At 42.9% G+C, this 13,123-nt stretch overlaps 1 protein-coding gene across 1 annotated transcript; it reads right to left on the reverse strand.

Moving 5' to 3' along the window:
* Window positions 1-597: 597 nt before the first annotated feature.
* Window positions 598-8,259, reverse strand: IKZF5 (IKAROS family zinc finger 5). The gene is made up of 4 exons (XM_056849641.1): window positions 8,144-8,259; window positions 2,942-3,105; window positions 2,596-2,778; window positions 598-1,545 (listed from the first exon to the last, which is right to left on the reverse strand). The coding sequence occupies exons 2-4, from the start codon at window positions 3,072-3,074 to the stop codon at window positions 602-604; spliced, it is 1,260 nt and encodes a 419-aa protein (XP_056705619.1). The 5' UTR covers window positions 3,075-3,105; window positions 8,144-8,259; the 3' UTR covers window positions 598-601.
* Between the last annotated feature and the right edge of the window lie 4,864 nt (window positions 8,260-13,123).

Genomic DNA, 13,123 nt, shown 5'->3' on the forward strand with positions numbered 1-13,123 from the left:
GGAAAGCGGAAGTCTTTCCCATATGCATTTTTTTTAAGTTGCTGTCCTAGCTTTCCATTCTTACTTGCAAGAGTTTTAAAGGCCTCACCGCAAATATATTGTCAGATTTTAAATTTAACTGTTGAAGTGAAATTTTCCTTGTTTAATCCCTCAAAAAGATTTCTTAGCGGTTTAGGGGGTAGCCAGTTGGTACACAATAGTGTGGTTTCTACATTAGCCATGTCGGAGCACATTAAATGTGGCAGAAGTATGAATAAACTGTTCTGTGGCACAGCTTAATCTGCAGGATTATAAACTGTACTTAGATACAGGTGTCATTCCAGAAATCCACATTATGGAGATTATGTTAACAATCCATATGAAAACGTAATAGCACTATGAGCATCATTTCCATTGAGAGGAACCACATGAACACCACCATGACTAAGAAGCGTATACCCAGCAAATCATGACAGATTGTAAAGACATTTCTCTTCAGTGTTAAACTGCTTAATTCTTCTAACCGGACAAGCACTATCTCTCTTAGAACGCAAGAGCCAGAGAGCAATGCAACTTAAGACACACACAAATAAATGAAAGCGAGACGCTACTTTGTATTCGATCAATGCTGGTTGTGTTGGCCTCGGGCAAAGTGGCAGGCAAAGTCATACTTGTTTTTGCACTTGCAGCCACATATGTTACACTGGAAAGGGTTTTCGAATCCATGACATCCCATGTGAATAGTATAAAGAATATTGTCAGCGAAATACATATCACAGTGCTGGCAGTGATGCAGAAGCTGAGGGTCCTGAACTGGAAGAGCTGGTGCTGGAGTACTTGGCTGACTGTTACTGATACTTGGAGTACTGGCATGGGCACTGTGGTCGCTGCTGGGCCCCGCCACCGGACTGTAGTTTCTTTGAGTATGGGCAGGACGAGGATCAGGGCTTGTAGGGGGTGAGCTCCGGGGAATACTTGTCGCCACGGCCGGAATAACAGCTGGCGCGGCAGGCTGCTGCATCATAAAAGGCTTTTCGTCTTGGCAAGGTACGACATCAGGGGACGGCGGGTTTTGGTTTTCAGGAGGCAGGCTGGACAACTGCCCTGCTAATGTGGAAAGCTGGTTTAAAGGGTTATCTACCATAAGATCTTGTGGGTCTCTCGGCAGCCCACCAGTCTCCGTTGGCTTTGTCATACTGTCGTATGCTTCAGTCTGAATGTTGGGGATTTCGTGGGTGAAGTCGTTAAGGTAATCTGGCTTCTGAACCACCATGGAAGGTGGACTCAGGTTGATTAGTGCTCTTCGGCTGTACCCCAAGTTACTGGTCTTCTTCTGCAAGACCCCCCACATCTTCTTGCTACTAAGGGAAGGCCTTGTACCCTTTATAGGCACCATTTTATGTTTACGCCTGCGATGGTGTGACAAGTTGCTCCTGTCACTGCAGCGGAAGGAACACAGTTCACATTTATAAGGTTTTTCACCAGTATGCGATCGCATATGAGCTTCCAGATGACGTTCATAGGCAGAAGCAAAGGGGCATAAATGGCATCTATGTGGCTTCTCACCTGAAAGCACAAAATGCATACATTTTAATCGAGTGTTTCAAAGCATCCCATCAGAACAATGAAGAAAAATACCAGGCACATACATTATGAAGTTTAGTAACTGCCAAGAATCAACAAGATCACAAACAGTTACTGTTTCCAAGCAGTGTCACATCACCTATTTCACATGGTTTCTTACAGCTCATTTCTGAAGGGGGGTAGAAGGGCTATGGCTGGGAACGGCACAGCTACGCCGCCTTCCAAAAGCTTTCCCAGCTGGAAAAAATAAAAGTGCTGTTGAATAAAAACCCCATGAAACTTGCCCATAGGGTTTCACAGGGCTGCAGCAGCTCTTTTGCTAGCATAGCTCTGCCGCAGAGCCAAAGGGCATTCCTGATCCGAAAGGGGTTTGGAGGCTGACTAACGTCAGCTCTGCCCCTGGAAATATCCCTCTGGACGCTGGTGCAGCCTCTTACGCCATGACAGCGCTGTCGGGGAGGGAGCACCAGTGCCGGAGGCTCATACCACTGCGCCGTTCCTGTGGGCCAGTGGCATGGATCATGTAGGGGTCATGCCAGCTCTTATGTGGCTCCGGATTCCACGGTTAGTTTTGGTTAGCACTTGCATTTTTAGACACACTTAAAACTACTGGGGAGAAGAAAAACAGAAGAAAACCCCATTAACATAGAGCTGCAGGTCTCCTGACTGGGAAACATAATACATATTTGGTATGACAATAAGACGTGTAGATTTGTGATTTGTGCCCTGACCTGGATGGCCCAGGCTAGTCTGATCTTGTCAGATCTCAGAAGCTAAGCAGGGTCAGCCCTGGTTAGTATTTGGATGGGAGACCACCAAGGAATACCAAGGTTGCTGTGAAGAGGAAGGCACTGGCAAACCACCTGTTAGTCTCTTGCCTTGAAAACCCCTCTAAAAAGGGGTCGCCATAAGTTGGCTGCGACTTGAAGGCACTTTACACACACACACACACACACACACAGATTTGTGCACGTTAACATCAACTCTTGGACAGTGGCTGTCCAGAGACAAAAACTGAAGTAGCAGTCATACCTGTGTGGATTCTGATATGTTCTATGAGACGTGCTGTTCCTTTGCTGGCATAGTTACAGTATCGACACTTTAATTTTCCATCAAAAGTTCTTTCAAATCCATCTACTAACACTCCTGAGTTTTCATCCAGCGAGACTTCAACTGAAGGATGATCTAGTCCATTTTGATCACCTTCTGTCCCTGCTGCAAAAACAGAAACAATGGCATCAAAACACACACTGGGAAATTTTACTTTATATCAAAGTTAGCCTGTATAAAATCCCACTGAGAGAGACAGAAGGAACTTTTGTCTCCTGCTTTTTAAAAAAAATAATGCTCAAGCTCAACTGCATCAAGGTTAACTTACCACCTTGAAGAGTCTCAGCTTCCTTGTCCCCACTAACAGAGCCTGAAATCATGTTCACATGGTGAGTCTGCTGAGTCAAATATTCCTGAAAATCTTTTACAAAATCCAAAGGTTCTGGTTTCTTTTCACCCATATTCACACTACAGTTTCACAATGTTGTGGGCCTAAATGTTAAACAACAACAAACAAAAACCAGGGTTAACACAAACCAAGTAGTATTTTAAATTGACAGGGATTTGCTACATTTGCGTGCATGTTCCTGTATTCTTGGAAAACTTAGAACATTTTTGCCTCACAATTACCCTGACAGATATTATGCTAAGGAATAATGACTTATCAAGGGGCTGCCAGTAAAATTCACAATTGGCCAAAGAACTGAAGCAGGGTTTTCCACATGTAGATCTAGCACTTGAGAACTTGTGCCACACTACCAATAACTTGTATTAATGGAAAACCATGGTTCTGTACAATTCATAGCAGAAAAAGGCAACTAAAATGACCAAGGGATTCAAGCATCTTCCCTACAAAGAAAAACTGAAGAGTTTAGGGCTTTTTAGTTAGGAAAAAAACAAGGGATAGCATGATAGAAATTTTATAAGGTAAAGCTCAGTAGAGAAAACAGATGAAAACTTTTTCTTCATTTCTTAAAATATCTGAACTTGAAAGGACTCAGTGAAATCAATGGGCAGGAGATTTATTTACTTACTTCATTTATAGCTTGCCCTTCTTGTACAGACTCAAGGCATCTGCCCCCATTACAAAAACTGACACACAACAATACAATAAAAACCATTTATAGACTTTCAGTGAACATCAAGAACTACAACAATATCCCTATCATTGAAATGCCCTCCTGAAAAGGTACATTTTGCACATTCTGCGGAACAATTCTAACATAGGAGCCTACCTGACCTTGTCAGGGCCATAGAACATGTCAGGGCCACAGTACAAAATGCTCAGGAGGGGCAGTTGCTCATCTTACCCATTTTTGGGACAGCACCTTCAAAAGGCCTAGCTCAGATAAGTGAAACTGTCGCAGCAGAGCAAACTGGGAGAAGTAGTCCTACAGATGTGCGGGTCCCAAACCATGAAGGATTTTATAGGCAGTAAGCAGCACCTTGAAGTTAACCCAGAAACTAATTGGTAACCAATAGAGTGACTGCACACAATAGATACAACGTGCTCACTCCACCTAGTACCTGATAGCAATCAAGCTGTGGTGTTCTGTACCAACTAAAGTTTCCAAGTTGTCTTCAAGGGCATTCCATGTAGAGCACATTACAACAGTCTAAGCCTTGAGGCAACTTGGGCATGGACCCACATACCCAGATCAGATGGATTAAGGCAGGAAGCCATCCTCCATGCTAAGTGGAGATGGAAGATAGCATTAGTCGCAGCTGAACTCCATCAAATGTGGGAAGCATACTAAGCTCCAAGCCTTCAGCCCTGTTGACCAACCTCACCTCTTGTCTTCTCAGGATTCAAACCTCAGCTTCTTAGAACAGAAGATATTACTTCTTCACACAGCCTATAGTTAACTTGTGAAATTCAATGTCATAGGGTGTGGTAAAGGCCACTAAGTTATATGGCCTTTCATAGCCTTTTAAGGCCATTAAGGACACACTCAAGGACAGCATGTCCATCAAAGGCCATGACAGCTCTAAATTCAGCATACCGCTGAACGTTGCTGGGGGGGACAGTAGCAAGAGGGGTCCTTGCCCCTGATGTGGGCCTTCTGGGGCATCCCGTCAGCCACTATGGAAACAGGATGGTGGACTGGATGGATTATTGATCCGATCCAGCAGGCCTCTTGTGTTCTTAAGAAGTTGTGCCAACTTATGAAACTTCAAGTTAAAGATCACAGTTTTCTCCCTTAGCTTTCAGAATTCAGGTTTCATCAGACGTTTACATTTCTGTGATTAAAAACCTGACCTACAAATACAGGTACTCCGAGTAAACATCAAGGTGTTTAGAATTCAGTATTTTATGATCTAAAAGGAAGAGAAGAATGGAGGCACCTCAACATTACTGAAAGTAACAAGTGCACAGAAGGAAGGTGGTTCTGAAGCAGCTGCCTTGTGAAATACACACTAATTTTACCCTCTTTGCCCATAAAAGCACCCTTCGGTTTCTAAATGCCTTTACCTATGCTGTGTGTACATTTTAAATCTTCTGTAGACATACACAGCTTTTTTTAATGAAAAAGAAACTGCAGATTCTGTATCCTTAGACTAAGCACTAGCATCCAGGGTTTTCTTTGTTATACAGGTTGACTATCCCCTATCTGGACATCCAACCTCCAGACTGTCTCAAAATCTGGACCTTTGGAGCCAACATGCTGGCAGATCCCTGCAGCTGGGCTTCTCCAAAGTCTGGAGAATCGTGGATCTCACTTTAGCTTCCTCGCCACAGTCGAACTCCACATGGAGTTCAACTGCGGTGGGAAGGGACGCTGAAAGCTGGGCTCGCTGCAAGTAAGCCTAGATTTCAGTTTAGCTTCTCTCCCTGCCACAGTCAAACTTCAGTTCCAAAATTCAGGCAGATCCAAATACGGACTATTTCTGGTCCCAAGCTGTCCAGATGAGGGATACTTAGTCTGTATGGTACTCACTTGTCTTGCAGATTCCTGGCTCCAACATGCTGTTTACTATTTATATATAAACACTGAACTGGAACTAGCTAGACTGAATAGCTAGACTGAATTAGCCCATTCATCTATCAAACGTATATTCCTGCCAGTAGTTTTGTGAAATGTCTGATTACATTGCTTCCCTGTATAACTAGCAAAGACCTAATGAGGACAAAGTGTGAGAATTCTTGGAGCCTTTTCAAAAACTTTCACTTAAATGAACCAAACATCTCTACGATTCCATGTTGCCTATTAACCTTAAAATAAAGTAAATAAAGTATTGCACACAGATACCAAATGAACAACTTTTTAGACAAGTTCTTTTAAAATGACACCCTCCCACCCCACCCCCAAGAAATTAGACACAGGTCATACCTCAATTTTCCTATTATGTAAAAAACATTCTGAACACTTCTTCAGGACAAACAAGTACATATGTCCCGGCTTCCCTAGCAGTGGGGGAAAAATAGACATTTTCAACAACTTTCATCAACTAATTTGGATACCTCTGCTTTTCAAGAGATGTTCTGATAACACAAACAGAACTGACAAAAAGTTCACTTGCTCTTTGACTTTTTTAAAATGCAGAACCCTGCCACACAAGCTCCTTTTTTTAGTTCTAGGTTCACCAGTGGTCAATAAAGTCACATTTAAAAATCACCTCTTGCTAAATGCTGCCATCATACCAGTAGTTCTACTGACAAAAATTCTTGTCACAGTAAAGAAGTTAATAGTTACTATTTTACTTTACTTTAATGATATTGCTCACATGGCCAATTCAGCCCTGAACAACGTCACACTAAGATCAAAATAAGAAAAAGAAAAAATAACAGATCCATAAAAAAATTAATACTTTTAAATCTTAATTGTCTGGGAAAGAAATTGGGCAACAGCCAATGTAACATTAAAATCCACCCTCGCTAAAATAATCCTCAAATTCTCCTATCTAGAGGCAGATTCACGGATAAAAGGCTTTAGTCTTCTATCCCTAGCCTCGCTGAACAAGTCACAGCCAAACATGGCATGCTGAAGAGTGTCTATTTGGCCAGAACCACACTGACATACTCTCTCACAATACGGATAGTTACTATTTTATCTGAAGATAAAATAGTCTTCTATCCCTAGCCTCGCTGAACAGGTCACAGCCAAACATGGCATGCTGAAGAGTGTCTATTTGGCCAGAGCCACACTGACATACTCTCTCACAATACGGATAGTTACTATTTTATCTGAAGAAAGTCATTTACTGATATCTGCACTGTTTTATTCCCAACTTTCCTAGGACCAGTTTGATAAATATATAAAATTAGAGGAATTTTGCAGTGAACCTGCCAATGTCTTGCTGGACCCAAACAGAAGCTCTCTGTTCCAGCATTCCATTTATAACATTGGTCAGATGCCCCAGTAAAGTTCATAAGGACACCATAGCAACATCCACTCCTTGTTCATTCTCAGTGCTTGGCAACCATAAATATACTGCCCCAACAGAGGCTTCACTTGTAGCTATCAAGACAGAACAGACATCGACCTGTCCTACAAAGGGCATCTGAGCTATCTGCCGTTATCCCATCTTATGGTTGTAAATTTGAAAGTTAACAGTTTTGTATGGATGGCCCCTCCAATTTTAGTATTCCAAGAGGGAAAATGAGTTTTATTTACTGTCCACACATTTTCCTGGGTTCTTATCTCACTTCCCCTCAAACATTTTTAAAAGTGATTTTTTCAACCATCATCTTTTTCTTGAAAAACTAAATTTCTATGCAATACCATGAGGCAAATAAAAGCTTTCATAGGAGTTATTTTGAAAAACCAGCTACTTCTGTTATCACTGATCTTGTACTAGGTGGAAACCTATCCCTAAAATACAATGAACCATCTGTCACATCATCTGCTATAGTGGCTCTAAGTCCTGAGGCCATCAAAGACAGCTATGAGGAAAAAGTGATGCATTAGAAAATACTACTCTACAATTCTCTCTCTTTTTCTTTAGAAGACTTTGGACGTTCATTGCTTTTTCAAGATAAAACAGTACAAAAAGAAATACTAGTTTGTCTACAGTCAGAGATTTGGGAAAGACAAGACCAGAGATAGAAGAATTCAGAATGCAACAATAGTTTGACTACTTATACTCCAGTATCTCTACCATACAACTGTAATAGAGACTGTGGATTATAAAGAAAGAGATCCTTTAAAAAAGTATTAAAAATAACAACAGCAGTCAGGCACGGAACTGGGGGAAGGAGCGCCCGGGGCAGGAGGGAGGTGTGTGTGTGTGCTGCGCGCCGCACATGTGCTGGAGCCAGGTGCTGGTGGCTCCAGGGGCAGTCGGCGCAACTGCTTGCCCACCCCCTGGCCTCGCGCACAGCTGCTTTAGGCACGGCATGGGCAATGAGGAAGGGCAGGCGGGGGCGATGAGGAAGGGCAGGCGGCTACATGCTGGGCAGTGCTGTGTGCACCATCCGGTGCCACAGCGCTCCTCTTCTCCATGCCTGTGTTGGCACACTGTGTTGCACCCGGAGCGTTTGCCCACCCCCCAGGACCTCCCCAAGATCCAGCCCTGACAATAGTCTTACCTTATCAATCCAAATAAAATTCAAATTAGTGAAAGAGACATCAAAAATCCACTCTTGAAATACAGGTTCCATTATATAAGGAGATCTTCACAAAACTGTAATGCCTCTCTAATTCTACAAAAACAAAAAACAGCACCCATGTTGGTATTAAAAGATAAGTTTATTATACTATAACAAAGAATAAAAATAAACCAAACCCCAGAGCAGAGACTACATTTTTCAGTCTCTGTGCTTTCCAACACCCAACAGTTTAAACTCCAGGTCTGTCCAGTCAAAATAGGAAGGGGAAGCACAGATGGGGGGAGCTCAGCTCTACTTCTTCTTGCTATTTACTTTCCTATGGCCCCACAAAAACACTTCTCCCAGAAAAACTCATTTCTGGTATCTGTGCTGGGGAAAGAAGTATTAGCATGACAGAATGGAGAAGCTGGATGTATGAAAAGGGCTTCTGCACCTCCCACCCATTCACCTCTTAAATCCTCAAAAGATGAAGGCTTTCCCCCCACCCTCTTTCACCAGGCTTCAAAGATATCCTGCTGAAGTTCATCTGATAATTACATCAGTCATCCCACACAAGTATGAAGTGGTTCATAAAAATGTAGGTGCTCCTTATCACAGGCCAAGCTTGTAAACCTTGACAGTCACAAAGCAGTATTCGGCCCAACAATGATGTGTAACAAGGCCAGCGCAGGCTCAATAAGTCTTATTTGTCCTGCCTTCCTGGCACTGAGAAAAATGAGGGGGTTGTTAAGCACAACAAATGGATGGGGGCTGCATTCAGCCTGATGAGTCACATGTTATCCCAAGTCTGCCATAGTCTGTTCAAAATTCATCTCTATCAACTTTTCCCCTGCTTTCTCTAAGCAGCTAAGGGTAGCATATACGTCTTCCCCACCACAACCACCATTTAGTCCTCCCAGATGTCTGTAAAGTAGGTGGGGCTGAGAGAAGGGTGACTGGTCCAAGGTCACCCAGATCTCCCTGAGTAAGGACTAACTCTCTATTCTTCATAAATGGTGTCATTTTAACAAATTTTATTCAGCTACATTCTTCAGCCAAATGACCACTACATAGGATATGCACATTATTTTTAACTACAGCTACTCCAAGTCTCCTTCACGTGACAGTTTGCCTACCTTCTTCTTCTTGTCGCCAGCTGCTTATAAGCTTAAGTTAAATGAGGTTCCATTTGTTGAACTCTGAAAATGAACAAAAAAATAACACATACATCAGTGGCTTCTGAGGAAGATTTTGTACTGGTTTTGTTTTGATAGTGACTGAAAGGTTCACAAAGAGGTAGACAGATGCATGCACAAATACTTCAGGAATTGTATGCTGAAGTCTGGCAAATGATTTATAACGTCTTACTTAAAAGCATTTCTGTGCCCATAACCTAGTTTAAGACAGCTTTCTGGGATGGGACACCAACCAAAATGGATAAAACATTCTGGGTGGCATAAATGAGACCCAAGCATCCCATCTACAGATACCCCTCTAGCAATATTTTCAAGCTGCAAACCTCTTTTTTTAGAGAGAGTGCAACCTTCACCTATAACAGGCTGAATACCTCAGTCCCCCCAATTAGTTGTCTTATCCGAAAAGCATCTTCATTGTCAGGATTGGTTTTCAGTGTACTACATTTCATTCTGCCCAATATCACCTCTAAAGACCTATCTAGAGTATTCACTTCCACCACCTTACTAGTTGAGAGCCTAGAAAGAAACGGGGGGATATGTGGGGTTGATTCCCCTCCTTGTACCTGACCATTTCTAATACACAATAAAACATTTGAACAGTTGCTTTTTAAATGAAATTGGCAGTTCTGTTTAGGAATGTAAGAGTACAATGCCCTGATACCCACCTGGACTACAAATCAAGAAAGGTAACCATGACTGATAGTGTCAAACCACTAAGAGGTCTTTCACTCACAGTGGCGGGGGGGACCCTTTCAGTAGCATTTTGAATTGTTCTAGCAACCCAAAATGCTGCCAGACAACTCAAGGAGGGACAGAAGATGGTTTCAGGGGGATTGTGGGGGTGGATGACCAGGGAAAGGGATGGAAATAGGATTTCCCCTCTTCCATGAGTTCTCTTGTACATTCTAATATCAGATAATGCAATTTCTGTCTTGCAGCATCAACATGAATAATCCTCTAGCATGGCTTTCCTATGAAAGCGAAATGTGCTCTCCTTCACAACTAATAAAGCCGAGCAAGGCACCATTTAAGATATTCATATTCATATTAAGTTCTAGCCACAATTCAGCTATACAGTAAGCCAGGGCCAGGAATAAAAAATAGCTTCTGGATTGCTTGGGTGCTCCACTTAGCAATTTGTTCAACTCTTTACTGAGCAGGCATCTACACTTAAAATATGTTTAGGAAATGTGAGCTGTTTTTTCCAGGCCTCCCCATATGACAGCATTTTAATGGTTCTATCATATCAGACTGAAAATCAATTTTCACACAATATGGGCTGTAATTCTATGGACACTTTCCTGAGTGCTCCACTGAATAAAATAGGACAGTTCTGAATAGACATGCTTAGGAGTTCTCCCATAGTGATGACATAAATACAAGCAATATAAAGTCTCAGTTCCAGTATGCATAACAGCCTGAACCAAAACACTGAAGGGAGAGATAAACAATTTCATGTGAAGCAACAGAAGTCAGCTAGCCAAGAACCTGTAGAGCAAACCCAAGTGCTAAGAGTTTCTCCCCAAAATACGCTAAACACTCTAGTCCATTTGTAGGATCCAGCTAAGATGTGCCACTTTGCCCTTGCTTCCACTGACATACTAGCATAATCACAACACATAAAAATGCAGAAAACTTCAAACACAGGAAGTACAGATACAGATTACAAACTTTACTAACTTTAATATTTTACCTAGCAAACTCCTTTAATAAGTAACAATTATCTTGAAGCAAAATCACTCGTTCCTGACGCCAACACACACTTCTGCATCCTTGCAGAGTATGGCCAGCAAGACGAAGGGTGGAGGAGCAGTAGTACCCTCTGCGGTATCATCCCCAATGCTGAAACATTCATGATCCAATGTCATTCAATGTTAGCTTGCCTTTCCATCTATTAACACTTTTCCACATAAAGTCTGCGTAATTCCAAATATTTATGGTTATGATTGCACTTCATATCATTTATTTTTTTTAAAAAACCTGAGAACACAGTAGACAGCCAGAATAGAATGCAGTTTTCTTACGAATAGAACCCCCACAAGTACAGTCTATAACATGCTATCTTTCCTAGCTCTTCAAGCCCTTGCAGGGACCGTATTTCCTTTCTCCAAACAATTCAGAATGCCTTGACTAAACTCATATTTCTCTTGTGTTGCTATGAACATTACAGCAAGCTTTGCCTTTTACTAAAAAGGTAAAGGTCCCCTGTGCAAGCACCGGGTCATTCCTGACCATGGGGTGACGTCACATCCTGATGTTTCCCAGGCAGACTTTGTTTACAGGGTGGTTTGCCAGCGCCTTCCCCAGTCATCTTCCCTTTACCCCCAGCAAGCTGGGTACTCATCTGACCGACCTCGGAAGGTTGGAAGGCTGAGTCAACCTGAAACCAACTTTTGTTGGGATCAAACTCAGGTCATGAGCAGAGCTTGGACTGCAGTACTGCAGCTTACCACTCTGTGCCACGGGGCTCCTATTGCTTTTTACTAATTACCAGCAACATTTCATATTAACTTTAGGGTTTTGATCTCACTGTTAAAGCTTTCTATCTTTGGTTTGGTTTTCTTTTAACAGTAAAATGCTTCATATATTACACATAAACCTGAGCATGCACAGAATGTGTGTGACATTAAGAAACTGCAACTGGCCACAGCTTTCTGTCACGTGAATTCTATGGCAAATCTGGGCCTATGCATCACCACACATTACATGCTTTGCCTAACTCCTCAAGCTCATACCCAATCAGTCCTACTTGACCAGTGATATTCACTCTGTACCTCGTGGAAAGTCACATTTGCAGTTACCATCAACCAAAAGGGCCACATTTACTTCCATCCCTGGCGTGAGGCCTGTATCTCAGGGAAACTTGCAGCTTACCCACTCCTCTGGAGGCACCTGTTTCAGGATGGGAACCACCTTCCAGCCACTGGTTCTCCCAGGCAAGGGCCTTACCCACTTTCCTGAAACATGATACTGGTACCACACTGGGGAACAGTGCTCAGAAGAGCCGCAGGTGGCTCCCGAGTCGCTGAATGTGTTTTCTATCTTGATGTAACCTGTGCCATCTTCTTGCCTCCTCTAAACACTTCTCTGTCCATTTCAAGACTTTCTCTACTAATGCATTTCCTGAACACACACCTTGTTCACATATCTACTATCACTAGATATCCAAACCTCATGTGTCTAACTTACTGCAGTTTGCCAGCCTCTGGACAAGAACTGTGCTCTTAGGGGGAAAAGTAGACTAAAAATAGGATAGAGGAATAAAGAGAATTATGCCACTTCCAAGTTCAGGGCAACAACAGAGGTGATAAGTGTTTAGGTCAGGGGTGGGGAACATCAGGTCCGTGGGCCATTAAAACCCACAAAATCATTTGGTCTGGCCTTTCATGGGTCCTGGCAGATCTCTAAGATTGGCGATCCGCCCCCTCCCGTGAACAGGAATAGCCTCTATTCAAGGTGGATGTGAGTTTGTTTTGCTGAGAAAATGAATCTTTTTCCCCCTTGCAGAAGAGTCCTTAGTTATGGAGCTGCTAGGCCTACCCAAGAAACTGTATTAACCCTTTCCCACCTGGGCCATGGAGAAATGTATTCCCTCTGTACTACAAGAGGGCTGGGGGCGGAAGTGGCGACAATGGAGGGGTTAAAGGGGGCAGGGACAGAATGTGCGCGCGGGGGGGGGGAGTTCTTAGCCAGTGTGTCCTCATTTCATCCTTGTAAGTGGAGGTAGCAGGAGCCGGCTGTACAATCCGGCCCCGACCATGCGGAGCAGGACCAACTCCAGCGT

This window comes from Euleptes europaea, chromosome 5, assembly GCF_029931775.1.
Source record: "Euleptes europaea isolate rEulEur1 chromosome 5, rEulEur1.hap1, whole genome shotgun sequence".
Taxonomy (NCBI): domain Eukaryota; kingdom Metazoa; phylum Chordata; class Lepidosauria; order Squamata; family Sphaerodactylidae; genus Euleptes; species Euleptes europaea.